Source organism: Coregonus clupeaformis, chromosome 10 (assembly GCF_020615455.1).
Source record: "Coregonus clupeaformis isolate EN_2021a chromosome 10, ASM2061545v1, whole genome shotgun sequence".
NCBI classification, from domain to species: Eukaryota; Metazoa; Chordata; class Actinopteri; order Salmoniformes; family Salmonidae; genus Coregonus; species Coregonus clupeaformis.
Genome location: NC_059201.1, coordinates 14,317,045 through 14,344,813, shown reverse-complemented (window position 1 = coordinate 14,344,813; position 27,769 = coordinate 14,317,045). Strand labels below are relative to the sequence as shown.

At 43.5% G+C, this 27,769-nt stretch overlaps 1 protein-coding gene and 1 pseudogene across 1 annotated transcript in view; one reads left to right on the top strand and one right to left on the bottom strand.

Moving 5' to 3' along the window:
• Positions 1-27,769, bottom strand: part of LOC123491647 — an 87,818-nt pseudogene that overhangs the window by 50,632 nt on the left and 9,417 nt on the right.
• Positions 852-27,769, top strand: part of LOC123491646 (proline-rich protein 36-like) — an 81,088-nt gene continuing 54,170 nt past the window's right edge. Inside the window, exons 1-2 of the mRNA XM_045223217.1 lie at positions 852-921; positions 1,539-1,566. Coding sequence (XP_045079152.1) covers positions 852-921; positions 1,539-1,566 — 98 coding nt within the window. The remainder of the gene's footprint in view (positions 922-1,538; positions 1,567-27,769) is intronic.

The window sequence follows — 27,769 nt, the reverse complement described above, 5'->3', positions numbered from 1 at the left end:
AAACACATGTTGTCTCATAGGCTATCCTGTAGGGGTTTCCTGTAGGGTTTATTAACTGCATTCAGGTCACGTGTGCAGTCCGGCAGTATCAATTATGCGTGTGCTTTGAATTTATGCTGACTTTGTGTGAAGTTAATACGCTAGGCTAAAAGGCCTCCATGCATCAACCTGTTCGGATAATATGCTACTTTATTTTAATATAATCTGCTGCTGCGCATGTTGTGTATTTTGTGGAATTGTGTTAGTGCCACATTGGGATTTTTTTATTTTTATTTCCCAGGTCTTGTCATTTCATTTTTCCTGGAAATGTGAATAGTGTTCCTGTGACAGTCCTGGGATCCCGGTTACCCACGTTAATCATTACTACCTACTACTGTTCAAACATTCAAAATCAACAATTCCTTCTTACTGTATAAACAGTAACAAAACTAAACAGCCTGAAAATCAATATTTTGAAACAATGAAATACCTCAAGGTTTGTAGATATTACACAAACAAAATGACTTCAGTGTTTTTTTTTTGTTGTTGTTTTTTTTTTTACTTCAGTGTTGCCCTAATTCTCTGTGATAGAAGTCCTTTGGTTTGGTAATAACCAGCCCTGTGATAAGTTGACTTACTAATAACCAGTCTCAGACTTCACACTGCTAAAAGCCCTCAACAACGAACCAAGACAACAAGTTGTGTAAAAAGCAGCCGGCTCATACCAGAGACATGATGCGTCTCTCAATTCATTCAAAGCTAGGGACATTGATTGTCACTCTTTTCTATTAAGGCCTACACTTATGTAGGAACTTTCCGCTTGCGAGCGAAACCATAGCCACTGTTCACTTCTCAGGTATCCTGTTGAAACCATGAAACCTGACTGCCAGATGTCAGCGCAGCTCATCTACTCTGGTAACCACATCCTGGCCCTCATCCACAGTCTGTCTCACTCTCACTATTGAACACGCAATCAGGTGGACATCTATCAAATCAACAGAAAAATATATAGAATTTTCATCAGATACACTATTCCATCAGATACAATAGCACAGCCGTCAAACTCCTCAAAAGGTAATGGTGAACTATCTGGATGTGAAATCATACAAAAGGTCTTGGAGATCCTCCAAAAACTCAATCAACTCATCAATATGAGCAAGATTACTCATAGTTTCCTCTGGGGGATTAATCAAGTAACATCTTTCACCCCATATAGGACAAATATGATCCTGTAATCTAATAGGCCTGTATTTCCCAGTATCCAGAATGCAGATATATCTATAATGGCAGTTGGTTTGGCTGAGTTTCCATCTAGGAAATGCTGAGTATTGTAACCAACCACCTGAAAACACAGCCGCCTTTCAAGCTGCTACTGCACAGAACATTTCCTCAGCTGAAAGCAACGCCAGCCACCTAGCTCTATCACGACATGGACAGGAAGACAGCTAGAAGCCTATTATTCTCCTCTGTCAGCTTGTGTGTGCAAGGCCAGTGGCGACAAACTTCATCAGAGAGAGAAAGCGCTGTCTCTGTGTCTCTGTGTCTCTGTGTCTGTGTAGTTATGGGTAGGTCTAACTGTGTCCTACAGTAGTTATGGTTAGGTCTAACTGTGTCCTACAGTAGTTATGGGTAGGTCTAACTGTGTGACAGTAGTTATGGGTAGGTCTAACTGTGTCCTACAGTAGTTATGGGTAGGTCTAACTGTGTCCTACAGTAGTTATGGGTAGGTCTAACTGTGTCCTACAGTAGTTATGGGTAGGTCTAACTGTGTCCTACAGTAGTTATGGGTAGGTCTAACTGTGTCACAGTAGTTATGGGTAGGTCTAACTGTGTGACAGTAGTTATGGGTAGGTCTAACTGTGTCCTACAGTAGTTATGGGTAGGTCTAACTGTGTCCTACAGTAGTTATGGGTAGGTCTAACTGTGTCCTACAGTAGTTATGGGTAGGTCTAACTGTGTCCTACAGTAGTTATGGGTAGGTCTAACTGTGTCCTACAGTAGTTATGGGTAGGTCTAACTGTGTCACAGTAGTTATGGGTAGGTCTAACTGTGTGACAGTAGTTATGGGTAGGTCTAACTGTGTCCTACAGTAGTTATGGGTAGGTCTAACTGTGTCCTACAGTAGTTATGGGTAGGTCTAACTGTGTCCTACAGTAGTTATGGGTAGGTCTAACTGTGTCCTACAGTAGTTATGGGTAGGTCTAACTGTGTCCTACAGTAGTTATGGGTAGGTCTAACTGTGTCCTACAGTAGTTATGGGTAGGTCTAACTGTGTCCTACAGTAGTTATGGGTAGGTCTAACTGTGTCACAGTAGTTATGGGTAGGTCTAACTGTGTCACAGTAGTTATGGGTAGGTCTAACTGTGTGACAGTAGTTATGGGTAGGTCTAACTGTGTGACAGAGGTGGATGTACTGTGTCTTCTGCCGCCTAATATTCTCCACAGGACTAATATTACAGTATTAAGGCTAGTTAGACAGTTTCAGCCTTTGAACTAATCAAATGTGCTGCCAATGCTATAATACTACACAATATGAATTAGAAATGTGGATAACTGTTTTCATTTAAAAGATGCAGCATCAGCTCAAATGATCCACCATTTTGAAGGAGAATAAAGTCAGACAATGGGGCACTGTCTCCTGAGTGGCGCAGTGGTCTAAGGCACTGCATCGCAGTGCTAGCTGTCCCACTAGAGATCCTGGTTCGAATCCAGGCTCTGTCGCAGCCGGCCGAGACCTGGAGACTCATGGGCAGCGCACAATTGGCCTAGGGTTGTCCAGGGTAGGGGAGGGAATGGCCGGCAGGGATGTAGCTCAGTTGATAGAGCATGGCGTTTGCAACGCCAGGGTTGTGGGTTCGATTCCCACGGGGGACCAGTATGAAAAAAAAAATTATAATAATAATATATATATATATATATATATATATATATATATATATATATGTATTCACTAACTGTAAGTCGCTCTGGATAAGAGCGTCTGCTAAATGACTAAAATGTAAATGTAATGGTTCTGTTTTGGCTTGTCAGTCAGTCACGTTTCAATAGCCATGAAAGGATAAAGCCTGAAGTAAAGTAGTGGTGTTAGGACTTTGACACTGTCCCGACATTTAAAACACATTCACAGCGGCTACCTCTATAGGAAGTCCATTAAGTGATGAGGGAGAAATGGAACAGAAGGCGTTTATTTTACACTATAGTGATTCAACCACGATGCCAAACAGGGAAATAAAAATACACGGATGCCAAATAATCTGTGCAACATATAAACCTTTCAAGGCAAAGAGTCCCAGCGGATGGATATGTCTCATGAGCAGGCATGTGCACAGCTAGGGCTCTACCTGTATAGTAGTGATGCGGGTTGACTCATAACCCGTAGTCCCAGCAGTTATATCCATGGGGCGGGCAGGTTTAGGATCATGAAATATTGTGTGGATGAAAGGCGGGTGGGTTGCGGTCGGGTTGAAAAAAAAGAAAACAATACCTTAAAAAATCCATAAATGTATCATTATTGTTCAATTTATATCTATAGGCTACATTGAGGTTTTTCTTTCATTATTTGTAGGCTATCTGGCATTAGTGGTCCTCTGTAGCTCAGCTGGTAGAGCACGACGCTTGTAACGCCAAGGTAGTGGGTTCGATCCCCGGGACCACCCATACACACAAAAAAAAAAATGTATGCACGCATGACTGTAAGTCGCTTTGGATAAAAGCGTCTGCTAAATGGCATATTATTATTATATTATTAGTGTGTAAGCCTGAGCTCTAGGGCATACCAGTACACGCGCCAAATAGCCTACGCGCCAATCGCCAAATGCTTTTGGGAACGGGCAGAAAACGTTTACGTTGATCCACTGAGGCAAAAAGGACAATGTCAGAGTTTAATTAATTAGGAGAAAAGCTGTGAAATGGAGACTTGGTGAAGTGTTAAAAGAGGATGATTGCAGTGCCGACTATGCTATGTGTGATGATTGTGAGGCGCTATACAAATTCGACAGTCACAAGACGGGGACTTCAAATAGGCCTATGGGATGTCAAGGGAACTGTAGCCTACTGTTTAGATGGGTTAAATGGAATCTGAAATCTGGACACGGACTGTAGGTCTATAACCTCTCACATAGCCTTAATATTAACTCCTGCAGAATTAAGCATTTCTTGCAGTAAAATGATACACCAAATGTACATTTTGACTCGGGAACAGGAGTGGAGAAATATGATTTATTTATTTCAGCATCTTGAGAGAATGCGAATGCGCAGTTAGGGACCGTCTGTAGAGGTGCTATCTTTATCAGCGTCATAAAAGCTGATCGTATTTCAACCACATAAAATATGCATCCAAGTCGACTTGAAAGCTTATCAGAAACATGTTGGGTCATTTTCACAGCTTTGTATTTCCTTACAAGCGGTCAAACTGATGTAATTTTGAAACTTTACACAGAAAATCTTTCCTGTTTTTATTTTATTATTACATTTTCTCCCCGGTCCCTAAACGTCTTTGCTCCGCAAAAGAAGCAGAGATGACAGAAAACTTTACCGATGTCAACTAGATTGAAGCATTCATTCTATCAATGTATTACTATTCTGGTGAGCAAAGGTTTCTTTTATTATTCTAGGGCAACATATAATGACAGGAGAGAAGTTGCACGTAGACAAGTTGACTAACAAATAGCCTACCAAAATGTCGGAAATTTTAAGCAGAAACATACTAATAGCCTACCAAAATGTCAGAAATTATAGGCAGAAACATATCTGCAAAAAATAAAAATGTGCTCCACCATCTCTGACTGTAGCCTACAGCGCATTTTCTATATTTGCGGGTTAGGCTCTTCAGATCTTCATTTTATCACATATAGTCGGGTGGTTGCGGATGTGTTATTAACAATTGCGGGCGGATGTGGTTAAACAAACAGCTGAGCCGTGCATCACCACAGTACAGTACAGAGCACAAGACCCGTTGCCCTTCCATTCTCCAAAGTGCCCTTCTCGGTGGTGGTATAATTTACCCCCCCAAAATGTTTGTATACCTTTTATGTAGTTGTTGTTCTGAACCCACTGCCCGCAAGTCGTCATTAAATTTTCATCTATGCTTCAGAATCAAAAAGTTGCGCATCTTGATTGTTGACCAATGACCAGTCAACAGCATTGGCGCGCAATGGCGGACGCGCATATCCAGATTAGTGACCAGAAAGAACTTGTTTCATTTCCTCCTGTTCTGCCTGGCAACAACAGAGTAGGCCTACCTATATTTCCCATGTAAAATAAAAGTACAGCAATCTACTACTGACTCATCTTAGCCAGAACAATAGGCTACCTAGTGATTTGATTGATAATTTTCACATTTCAGATAGGCCTAGTTTGGGTGGCTACTAGCGTTATGTCTAAACATCAACAGCTGTGACATCGCACTGCCTTCAATATTATGGGATGAAGATGTAACATATTCTGGGGAATTTATTAGGATATCTGTGAGAAAGAACAGGGCAACGAGCACTCTGCAGGCAGGCTGACCTCCAAAGTGATGGCTCGGTGCAGACAGAACACGCTTCCCATCTGATCCTACAACAACATCTGCTACAAGTAGGACGTATGATTCTGCTTGTTCTGGACTCCAGAGAAGTGACATGATATCCCTTGCTAACATGTAGGGCCAGGACGGTACCAGTGTCGCGATACTCGTTCGTATCGTGGCAAGGAAACAAAACAAAGTGGATTTTAACTTCTTTAGGAAAACAGCCCCAATGTTGGAAACAAACATCATTATGTTGTCATCCAGTGTCACATGTATATATTTTCCAAACTATAGCACACAATATTTTACATACAGCTGGTTTTTAAAGCACCCAAAATTGTGTTCTGCTTTGGGTTAAAAATGTTGCTATGGAAAAAATATTGCGACACTGGTATCATTCCGGCCCTACTAACACAAATGAGTTTAATCTCTAAATGCAGGTGTAAAATGTAGTTTATTTCTGGAGCCTATCTTGTGTTTTGAAAATGCATCACCGTTTATGGCTGTAGTGACAGGGAACATCTGCGCAGGAATTATGCGCGCATTTTCGCATGTCAAAAAGTTTGAAACCACTGGGATACATGAGTGGCAACACATGGAGTTGGGTCGGATATAGTCATGGTAGGCTACAGTATTTCTTACAATCTTCTATTTTTACTGGAATTGTGTTGATCTTTGTTAATAAGTGCAGCATTTATTCCAGTTTCATTGTTTTATAGTTTTGCTAAATACTTTACGCAGATGATGCTGCTTTCCCCTCTTCTTGTGTCACGAGTTCAGCCGAGGCTGCTCCTCCTCCTTGCTCGGGCAGGCTTCGGCGTTCGTCGTCACCGGAGTACTAGCTGCCACCGATCTATGTTTCTGTGTTCTACTTGTGTTGTCTAATTTGCACACACACCTGGTTCCAATGACGATAATTTGTTTCCCTATTGTATTCTCTGGTTCCCTCATGGTGTTGTGCATGATTGTTCGTTGTTTTGTTGTCATTGACGTGTTAGTCGGTATTTTCTTCCCTGCTTGGAAGCTATGTTATTTACTCTTGACTAGTAAAGTAAGTCTTGACTAAGTTCTGTGTCCTGCGCCTGACTCCGTCCTACCGCTACACACTGACGCATGACATCTTGTAGTAATTACCTTTTTGGGGTGCTCTTTTTTTTTGGGGGGGGGGCACATGCCCCCCAAAAGGCCTGTGGACAACCCTACATATTATGAAGCATATATTACCTTGCTTCAAAGTAGCCTAGCCAAAATCAGACCATATCCGCCGAGGCAATTATTTTATATCAACTTTCTTTCATTTTCCAGTAGCCAAAGGCCCAATCCCAGTCATATTAGCGACCCCTGCTAGTTGTTGCATATTAGACCACTTTTTCTACATTTCTAATGTATATTTTCATCCCTGTCACACGAAACCGCAGTGAGCTTTTGACAATGTGTTTTCCTGCTAATTGCACTATGAAACGAACATTCACACGTAGCCTACTGCCTTGTACACATTGCTGTGCTTATAATGTGATCAGATATTGCTTTTTAATGTTTATTTTTATGTAGCCTAGGCCTACTGGTTGGATGAATTTAGGATCTATCGTCCCACAACTGGCCCAGAGTCTGTTGGAATAGGCTACTTCTTTCTCAACAAACTGACCAATAGAATAGGTCAACTTTTCTACTATGGGGGATAGTAGATTGACACAGGCTAGTAGTGATGTTGCTGTTCGTTATTCGTCTTGTTGGCTGAGGAAAAGTAAATGTGGACAGTTATTCTAACATCTTCAAAGTGCCAGAATCATAATTCGGTAAGAAGGACCGCACATCGTTGCGTCGTGGATTTGCATGTTCTGTTAATATGGATTGCCATAATCAAAATGTTATTTCTGTCATTCTGAGCACCGTGGGTGGAAGCCCTTATCAGGTTATGCGCCCAATGCATATGGTGTCCGGTACATTTCTCAAATGTCCGGAAAATTAAAATGCTGCCATCAAATGTCCAGCACCACATTTTCCTAACAGAAACCCGTGTGTGTGTGTGTGTTCAACTGGGCTGTTCAACTGATTTACCCTCAAGAGGTTAACTGCTCTACCACACGGGAACAGTATGTAGATGTACAATAATACAAAATAATCATGTGAGTTCCCCTTAGGGATGTTAACTAGGCCTGAAACATGGCTCTTGTGAGTTCCCCTTAGGGATGTTAACTAGGCCTGAAACATGGCTCTTGTGAGTTCCCTTTAGGGATGTTAACTAGGCCTGAAACATGGCTCTTGTGAGTTCCCCTTAGGGATGTTAACTAGGCCTGAAACATGGCTCTTGTGAGTTCCCCTTAGGGATGTTAACTGGGCCTGAAACATGGCTCTTGTGAGTTCCCTTTAGGGATGTTAACTAGGCTTGAAACATGGCTCTTGTGAGTTCCCCTTAGGGATGTTAACTAGGCCTGAAACATGGCTCTTGTGAGTTCCCCTTAGGGATGTTAACTAGGCCTGAAACATGGCTCTTGTGAGTTCCCCTTAGGGATGTTAACTAGGCCTGAAACATGGCTCTTGTGAGTTCCCTTTAGGGATGTTAACTAGGCCTGAAACATGGCTCTTGTGAGTTCCCCTTAGGGATGTTAACTAGGCCTGAAACATGGCTCTTGTGAGTTCCCCTTAGGGATGTTAACTAAGCCTGAAACATGGCTCTTGTGAGTTCCCCTTAGGGATGTTAACTAGGCCTGAAACATGGCTCTTGTGAGTTCCCTTTAGGGATGTTAACTAGGCTTGAAACATGGCTCTTGTAATGTTGACTGGATTAAACGACTGGGAGGGTTTCTGTAGACACACACACACACAAACACACACCGTGGATGAATGAAGTCACGTCTTGTCTTTTATTAGAAGGTGAAGCAGGCAGTAAAGTGGATTAGCGTCTCTGTGTGGTAAATAGGAAATGTCCACTGTTTGTTCTGCTCCGTCTGAAAGGCTAAATAACATTAGCAGACGGCAGTAGTACTAGGACCTGCCACTGATCACATCAGTGATATTACCTGATCTACACACACACACACACACACACGCTCTGCAAACAAACGCACACAGACTCGGGCACACACACCTGCTGTACCCTCGCCCAGTGTTTCCCAACCCTGGTCCTCCTCCAGTACCCCCAACAGTAAAACATTGTGTTGTAGCCCTGGACAAACACACCTCATTCAGCTCATTGAGGGCTTGATGATTAGCTGATAAATTGAATCAGCTGTGCTTGTCCAGGGTTACAGTAAAAATGTGTACCGTTGGGGGTACTGGAGGACCAGGGTTGGGAAACACCGCCCTAGCCAACTGTTGGCGTTGTGCCAGTCCCTCATCCTTCTGTTTCTCCTTGCCCTATGGAACAACACAGTGAGTCTGCACATTCTACATACATCAGAGAAAAGGGTTCAGTAAGAGGTTTTAGACAGAATTCATTTCTGCAACAGATTACAGTTTACCTAGTCATAGGCCGTTGGCCAGGACATTCTAATCAATTACAGATTTACCCAGGATGTTCCAATCAATCACAGATTAACTCAGGATGGTCCAATCAATCACAGATTAAAACCAAATCAGATCAATTAGAAGCAGATTTATTTGTTACCAAACACAATTGACCAGCCACCATCAGATTACAGAATTAAAGATGGTTCAGACTATGTGTGTCACACATGTTAAAATGTTTGGGAGATGCTTTCAAATATTCAGAACAAAATATTAGGCCTAAAAACTGAGCGTCATTGTGGTCCACTCACCATTGTGGTAGTAGCGCACGAGTGATTCCTCACGAAACCCAGAAAAACAATGCCACGATTTGGGGGATCACAGCCCTCGTTTTACTTGTATTATTTGCACATTCTGCAAATCAACAGGGACCCCATTTACTCTAAAAGAAGCAGAGATCTCACTCTGGGACTTTGATATGCCGTAGTAAAAGTACAGTGGGGGAAAAAAGTATTTAGTCAGCCACCAATTGTGCAAGTTCTCCCACTTAAAAAGATGAGAGAGGCCTGTAATTTTCATCATAGGTACACGTCAACTATGACAGACAAATTGAGAAAAAAAAATCCAGAAAATCACATTGTAGGATTTTTAATGAATTTATTTGCAAATTATGGTGGAAAATAAATATTTGGTCACCTACAAACAAGCAAGATTTCTGGCTCTCACAGACCTGTAACTTCTTCTTTAAGAGGCTCCTCTGTCCTCCACTCATTACCTGTATTAATGGCACCTGTTTGAACTTGTTATCAGTATAAAAGACACCTGTCCACAACCTCAAACAGTCACACTCCAAACTCCACTATGGCCAAGACCAAAGAGCTGTCAAAGGACACCAGAAACAAAATTGTAGACCTGCACCAGGCTGGGAAGACTGAATCTGCAATAGGTAAGCAGTTTGGTTTGAAGAAATCAACTGTGGGCGCAATTATTAGGAAATGGAAGACATACAAGACCACTGATAATCTCCCTCGATCTGGGGCTCCACGCAAGATCTCACCCCGTGGGGTCAAAATGATCACAAGAACGGTGAGCAAAAATCCCAGAACCACATGGGGGGACCTAGTGAATGACCTGCAGAGAGCTGGGACCAAAGTAACAAAGCCTACCATCAGTAACACACTACGCCGCCAGGGACTCAAATCCTGCAGTGCCAGACATGTCCCCCTGCTTAAGCCAGTACATGTCCAGGCCCGTCTAAAGTTTGCTAGAGTGCATTTGGATGATCCAGAAGAGGATTGGGAGAATGTCATATGGTCAGATGAAACCAAAATAGAAATTTTTGGTAAAAACTCAACTCGTCGTGTTTGGAGGACAAAGAATGCTGAGTTGCATCCAAAGAACACCATACCTACTGTGAAGCATGGGGGTGGAAACATCATGCTTTGGGGCTGTTTTTCTGCAACGGGACCAGGACGACTGATCCGTGTAAAGGAAATAATTAATGGGGCCATGTAGCGTGAGATTTTGAGTGAAAACCTCCTTCCATCAGCAAGGGCATTGAAGATGAAACGTGGCTGGGTCTTTCAGCATGACAATGATCCCAAACACACCGCCCGGGCAACGAAGGAGTGGCTTCGTAAGAAGCATTTCAAGGTCCTGGAGCGGCCTAGCCAGTCTCCAGATCTCAACCCCATAGAAAATCTTTGGAGGGAGTTGAAAGTCCGTGTTGCCCAGCGACAGCCCCAAAACATCACTGCTCTAGAGGAGATCTGCATGGAGGAATGGGCCAAAATACCAGCAACAGTGTGTGAAAACCTTGTGAAGACTTACAGAAAACGTTTGACCTGTGCCATTGCCAACAAAGGGTATATAACAAAGTATTGAGAAACTTTTGTTATTGACCAAATACTTATTTTCCACCATAATTTGCAAATAAATTCATTAAAAATCCTACAATGTGATTTTCTGGAAAAAAAATTCTCAATTTGTCTGTCATAGTTGACGTGTACCTATGATGAAAATTACAGGCCTCTCTCATCTTTTTAAGTGGGAGAACTTGCACAATTGGTGGCTGACTAAATACTTTTTTTCCCCACTGTATATTATGTTCAACAATATATAGAACATATTGCCAGAATCACAAAAGGCATATTTTCAATATTAATGTTTATATTTTATATTTTATATGTTTATATAAATTATTATTATTAATATTTTTTAATCAAAATACTACTCCTATTACAGAGCAAGCTGTAAAACGTTATATTACACCAATTGTATCTTTGTAGCATCTTTAGATGAAACATTATGGAGTCTTAAAGGAGGTCTGGGTAAGGCCAAAATGTCATAAATATGCCAACTTTCATTAATTCTTTCTCAATTATGCTTTTAGATACAAGTGTCAAATATATGATGATACAGTGGTAGCAATACAACGTTATAACATTTACAGAAAATACAGAAATGCCAATGGTGGAGATGGTGCTGTTTATATTCAGAAAAACATTTGTGTAAAGCTTAGAGCGGATCTCATGTTAAATCCTGTTGAAGTAATATTTTTATTTTTAATTTATTTTTAATTTCACCTTTATTTAACCAGGTAAGCCAGTTGAGAACAAGTTCTCATTTACAACTGCGACCTAATGGGACAGGTTCATCAAATCAAATCAAATTTTATTTGCCACATGCGCCGAATACAACAGGTGTAGACATTACAGTGAAATGCTTACTTACAAGCCCTTAACCAACAATGCATTTTTTTTTTTATAAAGTAAAATAAAAAAGTGTTAAGTAAAAAAAATATAAATAAATAACTAAAGAGCAGCAGCCTCACATAAAGGCCATTGTTGTGGGAAGCTGCTATAGACCACCAAGTGCTAACAGTCAGTATCTGGATAACATGTGTGAAATTATTGATAATATATGTGATATCAACAGAGAGGTATATTTTCTGGGTGATTTAAATATTGACTGGCTTTCATCAAGCTGCCCACTCAAGATAAAGCTTCTAACTGTAACCAGTGCCTGCAACCTGGTTCAGGTTATTGAGTAAAGCCAGTGTGTCTATGTATGAGGATGACTCAACACTATACACGTCAGCTACCACAGCAACTGAAATGACTGCAACTCTTAACAAAGTGCTGCAGTTAGTTTCAGAATGGGTGGCAAGGAATAAGTTAGTCCTATATATTTCAAAAACTAAAAGCATTGTATTTGGGACAAATCATTCACTAAACACTAAACCTCAACTAAATCTTGTAATGAATAATGTGGAAATTGAGCAAGTTGAGGTGACTAAACTGCTTGGAGTAACCCTGGATTGTAAACTGTCATGGTCAAAACATATTGATACAACAGTAGCTAAGATTGGGAGAAGTCTGTCCATAATGAAGCGCTTCGCTGCCTTTTTAACAGCACTATCAACAAGGCAGGTCCTACAGGCTCTAGTTTTGTCGCACCTGGACTACTGTTCAGTCATGTGGTCAGGTGCCACAAAGAGGGACTTAGAAAAATTGCAATTGGCTCAGAACAGGGCAGCACGGCTGGCCCTTGGATGTACACAGAGAGCTAACATTAATAATATGCATGTCAATCTCTCCTGGCTCAAAGTGGAGGAGCGATTGACTTCATCACTACTTGTATTTGTGAGAGTTATTGACATGTTGAATGCACCAAGCTGTCTGTTTGAACTACTGGCACACAGCTCAGACACCCATGCATACCCCACAAGACATGCCACCAGAGGTCTCTTCACAGTCCCCAAGTCCAGAACAGACTATGAGAGGCGCACAGTACTTCATAGAGCTTTGACTACATGGAACTATATTCCACATCAAGTAACTGATGCAAGTAGTAGAATCAGATGTAAAAAACAGATAAAAATACACCTTATGGAACAGCGGGGACTGTGAAGCAACACAAACACAGGCACAGACATGCATACACACACACGATAACATACTCACTATACACACACGTACACATGGATTTTGTGTTGTAGATATGTGGTAGTGGAGTAGGGGCCTGAGGGCACACACTTAGTGTGTTGTGAAATCTGTTATGAATGTACTGTAATGTTTTTAAAATTGTGTAACTGCCTTAATTTTGCTGGACCCCAGGAAGAGTAGCTGCTGCCTTGGCATTTCTTGAAAATCCCCAAAATCATGGTATTTCTTTGTCTGGGTTTCATGAGGAATCACTCACATGTAGCAGCATGTGCCAAATACCTGCTATCGTTCTGCCTGCCTGCCTGTCTGTCTGTCTGTCTGTCTGTCTGCCTGTCTGTCTGTCTGTCTGCCTGTCTGTCTGTCTGTCTGCCTGTCTGTCTGCCTTCCAAATCGGTTACCGAGATGGGGCCCTGTCATCGCCCTCCTTGCCACATCCAGCAGATCACCAGCCCATGGCCATCCTATTATATCAGACATATCACCAGCCCATAGCCATCCTATTATATCAGACATATCACCAGCCCATGGCCATCCTATTATATCAGACATATCACCAGCCCATGGCCATCCTATTATATCAGACATATCACCAGCCCATGGCCATCCTATTATATCAGACATATCACCAGCCCATGGCCATCCTATTATATCAGACATATCACCAGCCCATGGCCATCCTATTATGTCAGACATATCACCAGCGAGAGAAACAGAGAGAGAGAGAGCGAGGCAGAGAGAGAGAGAGAGAGAGAGAGAGAGAGAGAGAGAGAGAGAGAGAGAGAGGCAGAGAGAGAGAGACACAGACAGGCAGACAGACAGACAGAGAGTGACAGAGAGAAAGTGACAGAGAGAGAGAGAGAGAGAGTGAGAGAGTGACAGAGTGAGAGAGAGAGAGAGAGAGAGTGTTACACAGAGAGAGTGAGTGACATAGAGAGTGAGTGAGTAGCACCAGAACATAGCGGAGCCATTTTTGCAAAAAACTATGCATTGCCATCATATTTCTAATGTTCATCATAGAAAGAATGTAGCCAGCTACATTTCCTAATGTTTTGCTTAAAGTTTTTTTTGCATTTACCGGAGAACGGTAGGCTACACCGGAGAAAGTACCAGAGGAAAGTAGCTAGACATCAGAAAAGTAGCTAGACATCAGAAAAGTAGCTAGACATCAGTCAGAGCAGTCTGCTGATATGCCTGTTTGTATATATTCTCATCCAGGTGGAGAAATGCAACTGAAGCACAAAGTTAGTCTGAAGCTGAGCAGAAACTACAATAACAAGCATTTTAGATCTGCATTTACAAAACGTAGCAAGATATTTTTTCTGCGTTCTCTTTTTTTTTCTGCGTGAAAAATGCAGAATTATGCGTTAATGCAACCTCTAAGTTTAACTTGCTAGATACCTAAGTAAGTGTCTGAATTAATAAGGAGATGGGGCATTATATAGTGTTAGCTTCCTGCCGTGTTTGAGAAGTCAAAGTGCTTTGGATTAGTTATCTGTACAGCTCCCACTATTTGGATTTCCTTGCGTTTTTTCCTCCACTCGGCAGGCCTGTCTGCTCCTCCCACCTCTTCTCCGAACAGAGCAGGCAGGCCTGTTGCCCTAGCAACTCCAGACAGACACAGCTTGTACGCATGCTACTCCAGAGCCAGTACTGTTATTCCTTCAGACAAACATGCCTCAAAACTTTGTTCATTTGCTCAATATCTCTCGTTCACATTCGCTTGTAAAATGTCCAAACTCACCAAAAATTACATTCAGCAGCTCCTACCTCTACATGTATAACTTTATGAGCTGGATTGCCTGTATTTGCATTCATCCAATCACCCCCTAACACCAGCCGGACAAGCGAGAGAGAGAGAGAAGTTGTGGGTGTTGCAGTGTAAACCGCTTGTCTGGCTGGTGTTAGGGGGTGATTGGATGAATTAGTAGGACCTGAAGACATAGCAGACAGCCAGGCAGAAGTGGTTTACACTGCAACACCCACAACTTCTCTCTCGCTTGTCCGGCTGGTGATTGGATGAATGCAAATACAGGCAATCCAGCTCATAAAGTTATACCTCTCTCTCTCTCTCTCTCTCTCTCTCTCTCTCTCTCTCTCTCTCTCTCTCTCTCTCTCTCTCTCTCTCTCTCTCTCTCTCTCTCTCTCTCTCTCTCTCTCTCTCTCTCCTCTCTCTCTCTCTCCTCTCTCTCTCTCTCTCTCTCTCTCTCTCTCTCTCTCTCTCTCTCTCTCTCTCTCTCTCTCTCTCTCTCTCTCTCTCTCTCTCTCTCTCTCTCTCTCTCTCTCTCTCTCTCTCTCTCTCCCCCCCCCCCCTCTCTCTCTCTCTCTCTCTCTCTCTCTCTCTCTCTCTCTCTCTCTCTCTCTCTCTCTCTCTCTCTCTCTCTCTCTCTCTCTCTCTCTCTCTCTCTCTCTCTCTCTCTCTCTCTCTCTCTCTCTCTCTCTCTCTCTCTCTCTCTCTCAACTAGCTACTATTAACAGGAAGCAGTTGACTACGTGTTAAACAGCAATCTGACCTTTGACCTCTCCCTCCTATTAACCCAACTATGACCCCCTAACTATATCACAGGCGCTACATGTTACCCTACTGAGTGATTCCTTTTGAGTTTTAAAGTTATGGCCCATTTTATACAGAGAAATTGGCATAGTAGGCAATGTAATCAATCACAGCCCTCCCTTTACTTGTATTATTGCACATCCTGCAAATCACCAGCAGAGGGCGACCATTTTGAATCCATTTTCACATTCACTCCGTTGTTAATGCTTACAAATTGGAACAGAACTGTAAAAGTAGCAGAGATCCCACTCTGGAACATTAATTTACACTATGACGGGCATATCATGTTAATCAATATACAGAAAAATCTGCTAAATCACCATAAAGAAAAAAGCAATATTCATATGTATATTTTTCTATATTTAAAATGTAAAATCAAAATGTTAATGAAATCAAACTACTACTCCTATTACAGAGCAAATGGTAAAACTTCATATGACACCAACGCTGCTTTGTAGCACCTACAGATAAAACACTATGGAGTCTTAAAGGAGGCCAACATGTCATAAATATGCCAACTTTCATAAATTATTTCTCAATTATGCTTTTAGATACAAAATGTCAAATACATTTATGTCAATAATCCTTCCCCCAAAGGACTACTCTATGGATTACATTTTGTGAAAATCCCCAAAAATCGTTGTATTTTTTGTCTGGGTTTCGTGAGGAATTACTCTACCACGTCCAATCAGTGAAGCCCACAGTCCACCGAGTTGTATTGGTATAGTTTACATTTGTTTGTTCATAGAGGGTACATATTGATATAATATGAGCCAGAACAACCCCCTAGTGTTTAGACACCGGAGTTTCTCGGATCCACCTCTGTTGAGCAACAAGCTAGGTTTCTATCCAATTGGCGACAGATTTTCATGTAAATATTCTAAACTCCGCATAAAAGCAATATGCATATTTTTCCACCAGAGATGTTTCCATCAAATTGACATGTTGCGGATAAAAGGCTGTGCGTGATGACGTAGTGCACATAAAAATATATATTTTTGCGGGTAAATTCCTATGTAACGAATAAATAAATACAAGTTAAAATGGGTTTCCATTGCATTTTCAACTCTACTGATGGTTTTCTCTAAAGAAAGTAGCATTATATAGCGAGTGTGCCCACTCCGATCTTGGCACGTGCACTATCTGCACGCTGTTGGCTAGAGCGCACGTATAGCCTACATGATGAGATTATTATTATGGACAAAAGAGCGAGATTATTTTTATTTGTCAAACGGCAGCCAAGCATCGATTATCATGTCACCAGAATAAGACCCTTGATATTTATTGTAAAGGAGCCTCAAGCTCATCACCGTGCACTTTCACCACCCTGTGAAGTTCATCATAACTTATTTCATCTGTAGCTTTAATAAACTGCATGGTTTCCGGAGTCGTAGTGGGAGGACCACACAACATGTATACGTTGAATGCACCAATTTGTAAGTTGCTCTGGATAAGAGCGTCTGCTAAATGATGTAAATGTAAATGTTATCGCGTGACTCCAAATTTACTTTGATATGATGGTTATTATATCAATATTTGTGCATAAAAGCGTGTTAATAATTAATTTTACCGACACAAAACGATCCCACCTTGTCTAGCATATTTTTTTTGGTCTACATTTGGAAAGTTGAAAAAATTTGTCTTTCCATCAGGCCGGTCATTACATTTTTTATCGGACATAAAAAGGTACTTGGAAACCGTACTTTACACACATAAAAAGGTTTGATGGAAACCTGGTTACTGATTCTTAAATATTTCCTCATTCGGAAGCTTAGCAGAAGAGTACCCATGTGCTTTCTGAGTACCCCCGTGCAATGTACAATCTTAACCATAGATCCAGAATAAATCTGACTAAGGCGTTTTACGGTGGGATGTTTTATAAGTTATTACTGGAGAGATATGAACTAGCTGACTGTCCTTAGTCAGATCAGTGTTATCTCCTACCTGATGAAAACAGAGCTCTGCTCTCACTGGTACCACTCCTCCTCCACTCCGCCTGCCTGTCTTTCTCCCTCCCTCCCTCCCTCCATCCCCCCCTCCCTCCCTCCCTCCATCACCAGCGTCTTCCACATTCTTTACCTTCGTTGAGTCCCTCCCCACCCCCCTCCCCAACTCCCTGCATTCTTCTCCCTCTCCAGCCCTCTACTGCTCCGCCCCTCCCTTTCTGCGCCTGCCTGAAGTTTGTCCATCCCTCCATACTCCCCTCCTCCATCCATCGCCAGCGACTTCCATTTGATTCAGTCTGGATTACTTGTCCTACTTGACGCTGCAGGGAAGGGGGGGGAGAGTATTTCCTCTCATGGAGGGAGCCTTGTTTGATTTAAAGCACTCAGGTCAACCTGATTCTAGGTCACCGTCTCCCCAGTCGTTGTACCAAACCAGGCCAGCTACACAAGACTGTCTGTCTGTCTGGCAAGCTGTCTGCTACAGTACCATTACCCAGTGAAGGCCCTAACCTTTTGGGGGCCCTAAGCAAGATTTGGTTTGGGGGCCCTCACCTCGCGGGCAATACATTTTAGTGGCCCCCCTCTTGACGGCAGAGATAAAAATTAAAAATAAAGTTTTCCAGTAAATGCCCAGTGAAAATCTCACATTTAAAAGTTCATATTCTGTTAACTCATATCCAGATAATGTTGTTGACTCGGCCTATACTTGTATGTGGCCAAAGCATACATCATAGAACATGAGGTCATCTCCCTGAGGAGGATGAGCTGGCCAATCAGCGGTCTAGAGGAGGATAAGCTGGCCAATCAGCGGTCTACTTGCATTAATATTTTTAATGACCAGTATACACCCACACCATTCTGTTGGAGGTACGCCCACACCATTCCAACACAAAAAGTGCTTTTTTTTTTAACATAATTTAAAACATGTGGAAGGAAAACTATTTCACTCATATTGTGAATAAATAAGTAATTATAGGTCAAATTTAATAGAAATCGGGAAACACTGGGCAGCTACTTTAAACATTTTGCCATGGAGCAGAGAGAAAATGTTGCAATTGTATAACACATTTTATGCAATTCTGCTCATTTGGCCATGGAGTGCAGAGTAAAATGTACAGTTTTACAGCTCATTTCCTGCAATTCTACATATTTTGCCATGAGGTGGAAATAATTTTTGCAGTTAAAAAATTCTACACATTTTGTGAGAGTGACTCACTGTTCAGAGGTGCTAAGTACTCACGCTATTTGTGTGTCCATGCCTTAACTAAAATCAGTGACAGTCAACTAACTATCTGGGACTGGTCAGCAACATTCCAGGGACCGGTGTCGTTCCACAGATCAGAGGTTGAGAAGCACTGACCTATAGCCCATGTTCAGTTTCCCTGCTTCCATACCCCAGACTGGGACCCATACATAGAACTAGAGTAACTATAAAGGGACAAAGCCCCTCAGACCACATACAACAAACATCAACGTCCATTCCAGTATTTCTATTTCTATGACCCCATACTGCTCTCAGGAATGGGGCTCCATCCATCCATCTGCTGCATGCGGACATGTGACATCAACCCGGTTTATTCTGGAACAATGTCAGCCTGCATGGTGTATTTATAAAGCCAACGAACACACTGACTGTGCTGCTGGAACACACTGACTGTGCTGCTGGAACACACTGACTGTGCTGCTGGAACACACTGACTGTGCTGCTGGAACACACTGACTGTGCTGCTGGAACACACTGACTGTGCTGCTGGAACACACTGACTGTGCTGCTGGAACACACTGACTGTGCTGCTGGAACACACTGACTGTGCTGCTGGAACACACTGACTGTGCTGCTGGAACACACTGACTGTGCTGCTGGAACACACTGACTGTGCTGCTGGAACACACTGACTGTGCTGCTGGAACACACTGACTGTGCTGCTGGACCAGAGTTATGGACTGCTGTCAATTATTACTCCACAAATCTCTGAGAACATTCTACCTAGAGAATTCAGAGCCCGTTCTAGAGCAGATTCTAGAGCATTCTAGAGCGTTCTATATAATTCTGGAGCATTCCGGCTTCAATCGGGGCTCTTTTGGCCATGTACAGAGAAGAGAAATCTCCTTCACACTGTGTAAACTCTAACCCTTCACCATCTAATAGAGGACCACGTTTCCTACTGAGTAAACATAGTTAAGACTGAGGACTGTCGTATCACATAATCCTAGCATACACACACACAAACACACAGAACACCGGCTAGTGTCCTGACTCTCCTCCATTTGTCCTCTTGATGATTTAGAAATTCAGCTTTCAGACAGTCTGCTGCAGAGACCACTGCTGCTCTCTCATCAATATTTCACAGCTTACAGATGTCAAAAGGGCAGGAGTGAGCCAGTCACTTTAAAAATAAGTGCTAGAAAACACAAAAAACTAAACTGAGCTACCACGAAGCACACAAACACTGAGAGAAAGCAGCTCTCTCTCTCACACACACACAGTGGAGATGGAGGAGAACCCATATTGCTTTGCGTTTTCTTAACTACAACAATGTGTGTGTCGTACCAAGCAGAGAAATCTCCTGCGGAGTCAACTATGAGTAATAACAGTCTAGCACTGAACCATACTGACAGCGAGCAGTGTGCCACACACACAAACACACAAACACACACACACACACACACAGAGCTGAACAGCAGCCCTGGTACCACCAGTCACTGAAGCATGCTGCACATTTAACGTGAAATGGGGCCAGAAGCAGAACAGAGCACTGTGGAGCCCAGAGTCCCAGAGGCAGGAAGGGGATTTAAAATGCAGCCTTTAGGAACACAACAAGTACACATGCAGGGACACATACGCACACACAGACACACAGACACACAGACACACAGACACACAGACACACAGACACACAGACACACAGACACACATACGCACACACATACAGGGACTTTCTACAGGTTTCTGTCTGTAGCATGATTCTGCCTTTGAAGTAAAACAGCTGTGAAGGTTAATGGTGCTGAGACAACATGTACCGCTCCAAGCTGGTGCTGAGACAACATGTACCGCTCCATGCTGGTGCTGAGACAACATGTACCGCTCCAAGCTGAACACAATAAGGCCAGTGGGTGTACAGTATAGCATTTAGGCTTGAGAGACCATGCAGCAATAATTCATTTTATAATGTATTTATAAACCATCTATTCCTTATTAAAAAGGTGACGCCAAGGAGATTAAAGATCTCTTTTACAAAGGAGACCTGTAAAATAGTGATTTGGGAGAAAAAAATTCTATACAGTTACATATCATGATATAATTTATGATATATCGTATCATTTCATTTTGGCAATATCGCAATATTATTTTCACGCTAGTTGGCTGTACCTGCACAAAAACTCCTTCATAGCTTGTTCTCCATCTTCTTTTTAAATAGGGAGCCAATTTATTTCCATGACTGATCAAAACTCTATTCTATTCACCCCCCCCCACCCCCCCTCCCCCCTTAGGGTCATTGTCCTGCTGGAAGGTGAACCTCTGTCCCAGTCTCAAATCTCTGGAAGACTGAAACAGGTTTCCCTCAAGAATTTCCCTGTATTTAGCACCATCCATCATTCCTTAAATTCTGACCAGATTCACAGTCCCTGCCAATGAAAAACATCCCCACAGCATGATGCTGCCACCACCACGGTATGGTGTTCTCGGGGTGATGAGAGGTGTTGGGTTTGCGCCAGACATAGCGTTTTCCTTGATGGCCAAAAAGCTCAATTTTAGTCTCATCTGACCAGAGTACCTTCTTCCATATGTTTGGGGAGTCTCCTACATGCCTTTTGGCAAACACCAAACGTGTTCGCTTATTTCTTTAAGCAATGGATTTTTTCTGGCCACTCCCGTAAAGTCCGGCTCTGTGGAGTGTACGGCTTAAAGTGGTCCTATGGACAGATACTCCAATCTCCGTTGTGGAGCTTTGCAGCTCCTTCAGGGTTATCTTTGGTCTCTTTGTTGCCTCTCTGATTAATGCCCTCCTTGCCTGGTCCGTGAGTTTTGTTGGGCGGCCCTCTCTTGGCAGGTTTGTTGTGGTGCCATATTCTTTCCATTTTTTTATAATGGATTTAATGGTGCTCCGTGGGATGTTCAAAGTTTCTGATATTTTTTTATAACCCAACCCTGATCTGTACTTCTCCACAACTTTGTCCCTGACCTGTTTGGAGAGCTCCTTGGTCTTCACGGTGCTGCTTGCTTGGTGGTGCCCCTTGCTTAGTGGTGTTGCAGACTCTGGGGCCTTTCAGAACAGGTGTATATATACTGAGATATGTGACACTAAGATTGCACACAGGTGGACTTTATTTAACTAATGATGTGACTTCTGAAGGTAATTGGTTGCACCAGATCTTATTTAGGGGTTTCATAGCAAAGGGGCTGAATACATATGCACGCACCACTTTACATGTATTTATTTACAAATTGGTGCATTCACCTTATAGCCAGTGGGATAACCACTTTACAATGTTTTTTTTTCCTTTCTTTGGGGTGGGGTAAGGGGGGGTAGAAGGATTACTTTATCCTATCCCAGGTATTCCTTAAAGATGTGGGGTTTCAAGTGTCTCCGGAAGGTGGTGAGTGACTCCGCTGTCCTGGCGTCGTGAGGGAGCTTGTTCCACCATTGGGGTGCCAGAGCAGCGAACAGTTTTGACTGGACTGAGCGGGAACTGTGCTTCCGCAGAGGTAGGGGGGCCAGCAGGCCAGAGGTGGATGAACGCAATGCCCTCGTTTGGGTGTAGGGACTGATCAGAGCCTGAAGGTACGGAGGTGCCGTTCCCCTCACAGCTCCGTAGGCAAGCACCATGGTCTTGTAGCAGATGCGAGTTTCAACTGGAAGCCAGTGGAGTGTGCGGAGGAGCGGGGTGACGTGAGAGAACTTGGGAAGACCAGACGGGCTGCGGCATTCTGGATGAGTTGTAGGGGCTTAATGGCACAGGCAGGGAGCCCAGCCAACAGCGAGTTGCAGTAATCCAGACAGGAGATGACAAGTGCCTGGATTAGGACCTGTGTAAAATTATTTTTTAGAATTTTTTGTAACAAGTTCTTTTTTTCATTTCACTTCACCAATTATTTTTATTTTTTACTCAAAATCTCCCGCAACCCAAATTTGTGTTATGACCCACCAGTTAGAATCGCTACTCTAATGCGCACTCTGCTCTGTTGTACTATACTCTGCTCTGTTGTACTATACTCTGCTCTGCTCTGCTGTACTATACTCTGCTCTGCTGTACTATACTCTGCTCTGCTGTACTATACTCTGCTCTGTTGTACTATACTCTGCTCTGTTGTACTATACTCTGCTCTGCTGTACTATACTCTGCTCTGTTGTACTATACTCTGCTCTGTTGTGCTATACTCTGCTCTGTTGTACTATACTCTGCTCTGCTGTACTATACTCTGCTCTGTTGTGCTATACTCTGCTCTGCTGTACTCTGCTCTACTATACTCTGCTCTGCTGTACTATACTCTGCTCTGCTGTACTATACTCTGCTGTACTATACTCTGCTCTGTTGTACTATACTCTGCTGTACTATACTCTGCTGTACTATACTCTGCTCTGTTGTACTCTGCTCTGCTGTACTATACTCTGCTCTGTTGTGCTCTGCTCTGCTCTGTTGTACTATACTCTGCTCTGCTGTACTCTGCTCTGCTGTACTATACTCTGCTCTGTTGTACTATACTCTGCTGTACTATACTCTGCTGTACTATACTCTGCTCTGTTGTACTATACTCTGCTGTACTCTGCTCTGCTCTGTTGTACTATACTCTGCTCTGTTGTGCTCTGCTCTGCTCTGCTTTCCACAACAATACTGTAGGAGGGAGGAAAAAACCTCACAGTGGCTCCACAGGTCACATGCCTTCCTGCCATTTGAGCACAGGCCACAAACACTGTGAGATAACTTCCTGCTAACCCTTCCTGTGCACATTGAGCCCCAGCCAGTGATTGGTGTAAGGTTTTAGCATGTCTGGGGCTGAGGACAGACATTGTAGGAGATGTTGGGTGTTTTAGCCAGTTAGTGTGTTAGCCAGTGAGGTAGAGCCAGTGAGGTAGAGCCAGTGAGGTAGAGCCAGTGAGGTAGAGCCAGTGAGGTAGAGCCAGTGAGGTAGAGCCAGTGAGGTAGAGCCAGTGTAGGGCTATAGGATAGCATGCCTGGGGACAGTCACTGCAGGAGATGCCCTGTTAGTGAGGTAGAGCCAGTGAGGTAGAGCCAGTGAGGTAGAGCCAGTGAGGTAGAGCCAGTGAGGTAGAGCCAGTGAGGTAGAGCCAGTGAGGTAGAGCCAGTGTAGGGCTATAGGATAGCATGCCTGGGGACAGTCACTGCAGGAGATGCCCTGTTAGTGAGGTAGAGCCAGTGAGGTAGAGCCAGTGAGGTAGAGCCAGTGAGGTAGAGCCAGTGAGGTAGAGCCAGTGTAGGGCTTTAGGATAGCATGCCCGGGGACAGTCACTGCAGGAGATGCCCTGTTAGCTAGTGAGATAGAACAACAGTGCAAACTTCTGTAATGCAGCACTAGTTGGGTCAAGGAAAGACACACACACACACACACACACACACACAGTCCACACACACACACACACACACACACACACACACATACGCTGTTGTACTAGGGATGTAACGATTCACCCCAAACCAATCCAAATGTAGCATGCATCGGTCAGAAAATCGATTCAAAAGTTACGAATCTCCGGTAAAAAAAACTTTTGCTATATTACTTTTTCTAACTTCCGAAAATACCTTTCATCTTTCAACTGATGCAACCTCGCCTTCAGTGTCGAACTAAGCATTTAACAGTGTTGACAGTAATTGATCAAAAAGTAATTTTGCATGGTGAACAACCCAGGCAATATCAGTAGCCTAGTCAAACTGTACACCGTGCCCAGCTTCCCATGCTGACTAGCCTCTGAGGGTCCCCAACAACCAGATGTTCTGGTTTCCAGGGAAATGGAAGACAGAGCCTGTGATTTTTTGGGGGTCAAGATCAGAATGTGGGGGATCTAGTTTCAGGCGTTTATTTTACGCCTGCTACGCTAGGTTAAAATGGCTTGCACAAAATTAGGCTTAAGTAACTGAGTGACAACCAATGTAATTTGCTAGGTTATTGTTATCAAATGCGCTGTTGAAAATGGTGTTTTACCGGAATAAAGTAGGTTAAGCAACCGCCTGAGACACGACTCATCTGGCCATACAGCCTACCTGCTGATCAACTCTCACCTGGCTATACAGTCTACCTGCTGATCAACTCTCACCTGGCTATACAGTCTACCTGCTGATCAACTCTCACCTGGCTATACAGTCTACCTGCTGATCAACTCTCACCTGGCTATACAGTCTACCTTCTGATCAACTCTCACCTGGCTATACAGTCTACCTGCTGATCAACTCTCACCTGGCTATACAGTCTACCTGCTGATCAACTCTCACCTGGCTATACAGTCTACCTGCTGATCAACTCTCACCTGGCTATACAGTCTACCTGCTGATCAACTCTCACCTGGCTATACAGTCTACCTGCTGATCAACTCTCACCTGGCTATACAGTCTACCTGCTGATCAACTCTCACCTGGCTATACAGTCTACCTGCTGATCAACTCTCACCTGGCTATACAGTCTACCTGCTGATCAACTCTCACCTGGCTATACAGTCTACCTGCTGATCAACTCTCACCTGGCTATACAGTCTACCTGCTGATCAACTCTCACCTGGCTATACAGTCTACCTGCTGATCAACTCTCACCTGGCTATACAGTCTACCTGCTGATCAACTCTCACCTGGCTATACAGTCTACCTGCTGATCAACTCTCACCTGGCTATACAGTCTACCTGCTGATCAACTCTCACCTGGCTATACAGTCTACCTACTGATCAACTCTCACCTGGCTATACAGTCTACCTGCTGATCAACTCTCACCTGGCTATACAGCCTACCCGCTGATCAACTCTCACCTGGCTATACAGTCTACCCGCTGATCAACTCTCACCTGACTATACAGTCTACCCGCTGATCAACTCTCACCTGGCTATACAGTCTACCCGCTGATCAACTCTCACCTGGCTATACAGTCTACCCGCTGATCAACTCTCACCTGGCTATACAGTCTACCTGCTGATCAACTCTCACCTGGCTATACAGTCTACCTGCTGATCAACTCTCACCTGGCTATACAGTCTACCTGCTGATCAACTCTCACCTGGCTATACAGTCTACCTGCTGATCAACTCTCACCTGGCTATACAGTCTACCTGCTGATCAACTCTCACCTGACTATACAGTCTACCTGCTGATCAACTCTCACCTGGCTATACAGTCTACCTGCTGATCAACTCTCACCTGGCTATACAGTCTACCTGCTGATCAACTCTCACCTGGCTATACAGTCTACCTGCTGATCAACTCTCACCTGGCTATACAGTCTACCTGCTGATCGAGGCTTAGGCTGCACTAGATGTTATTTTGATTGTTCAGGTTCAACATCAGCAATGGTTTAGGTAGTTTTGTTTTAAACAAATCAGTGTATATGGTCATTTTAAGACATACAGGGTAAAGTCAATAATTTCATAACAAGGACAACAATCGCTTTTTCTACCCACACTGCACAGTCAAAGCGGGAGGAAAGTGGTAGGCTATACGGACACGCCTGGTGCCCAAATTGATGACGTTTGTCGCGCAGTTGAGAGTCGAGTGGAGACGAATGGATTTGGTTCAGGCAGTTCAGTCTGTCGCCCTGATGAGCCTAGTTCATACTGGCTAGCTGAGAACACCAGCAGCAAGGCACTAGGTACAACCTTTATTTTGATGGGCGAGGGAGAAACAACTTGTAGTATTGTCCCATAAGACCCTCACAAACTACTACAGATGCACCTGTCAGGCTGTATCACCGCCTGGTACGGCAACCGCACCACCCGCAACCGCAGGGCTCCCCAGAGGGTGGTGCAGTCAGCCCAATGCATCACCGGGGGCACACTGCCTGCCCCCGGGGACATCTACAGCACCCGGTGTCACAGAAAGGCCAAGAAGATCATCAAGGACCTCAGCCATCCGAGCCACGGCCTGTTCACCCCGCAACCATCTAGAAGGCGGAGACAGTACAGGTGCATTAAAGCTGGGATTGAGAGACTGATAAACAGCTTCTATCTCCAGGCCATCAGACTGTTAAACACTCACCACTAGCCGGCCTCCGCCCAGTACCCTGCCCTGCTGCCCTTTGTACAGTACATACGGTGGGGGGAAAAAGTATTTAGTCAGCCACCAATTGTGCAAGTTCTCCCACTTAAAAAGATGAGAGAGGCCTGTAATTTTCATCATAGGTACACGTCAACTATGACAGACAAATTGAGAAAAAATAATCCAGAAAATCACATTGTAGGATTTTTTATGAATTTATTTGCAAATTATGGTGGAAAATAAGTATTTGGTCACCTACAAACAAGCAAGATTTCTGGCTTTCACAGACCTGTAACTTCTTCTTTAAGAGGCTCCTCTGTCCTCCACTCGTTACCTGTAGTAATGGCACCTGTTTGAACTTGTTATCAGTATAAAAGACACCTGTCCACAACCTCAAACAGTCACACTCCAAACTCCACTATGGCCAAGACCAAAGAGCTGTCAAATGACACCAGAAACAAAATTGTAGACCTGCACCAGGCTGGGAAGACTGAATCTGCAATAGGTAAGCAGCTTGGTTTGAAGAAATCAACTGTGGGAGCAATTATTAGGAAATGGAAGACATACAAGACCACTGATAATCTCCCTCGATCTGGGGCTCCACGCAAGATCTCACCCCGTGGGGTCAAAATGATCACAAGAACGGTGAGCAAAAATCCCAGAACCACACGGGGGGACCTAGTGAATGACCTGCAGAGAGCTGGGACCAAAGTAACAAAGCCTACCATCAGTAACACACTACGCCGCCAGGGACTCAAATCCTGCAGTGCCAGATGTGTCCCCCTGCTTAAGCCAGTACATGTCCAGGCCCGTCTGAAGTTTGCTAGAGTGCATTTGGATGATCCAGAAGAGGATTGGGAGAATGTCATATGGTCAGATGAAACCAAAATATAACTTTTTGGTAAAAACTCAACTCGTCGTGTTTGGAGGACAAAGAATGCTGAGTTGCATCCAAAGAACACCATACCTACTGTGAAGCATGGGGGTGGAAACATCATGCTTTGGGGCTGTTTTTCTGCAAAGGGACCAGGACGACTGATCCGTGTAAAGGAAAGAATGAATGGGGCCATGTATCGTGAGATTTTGAGTGAAAACCTCCTTCCATCAGCAAGGGCATTGAAGATGAAACGTGGCTGGGTCTTTCAGCATGACAATGATCCCAAACACACCGCCCGGGCAACGAAGGAGTGGCTTCGT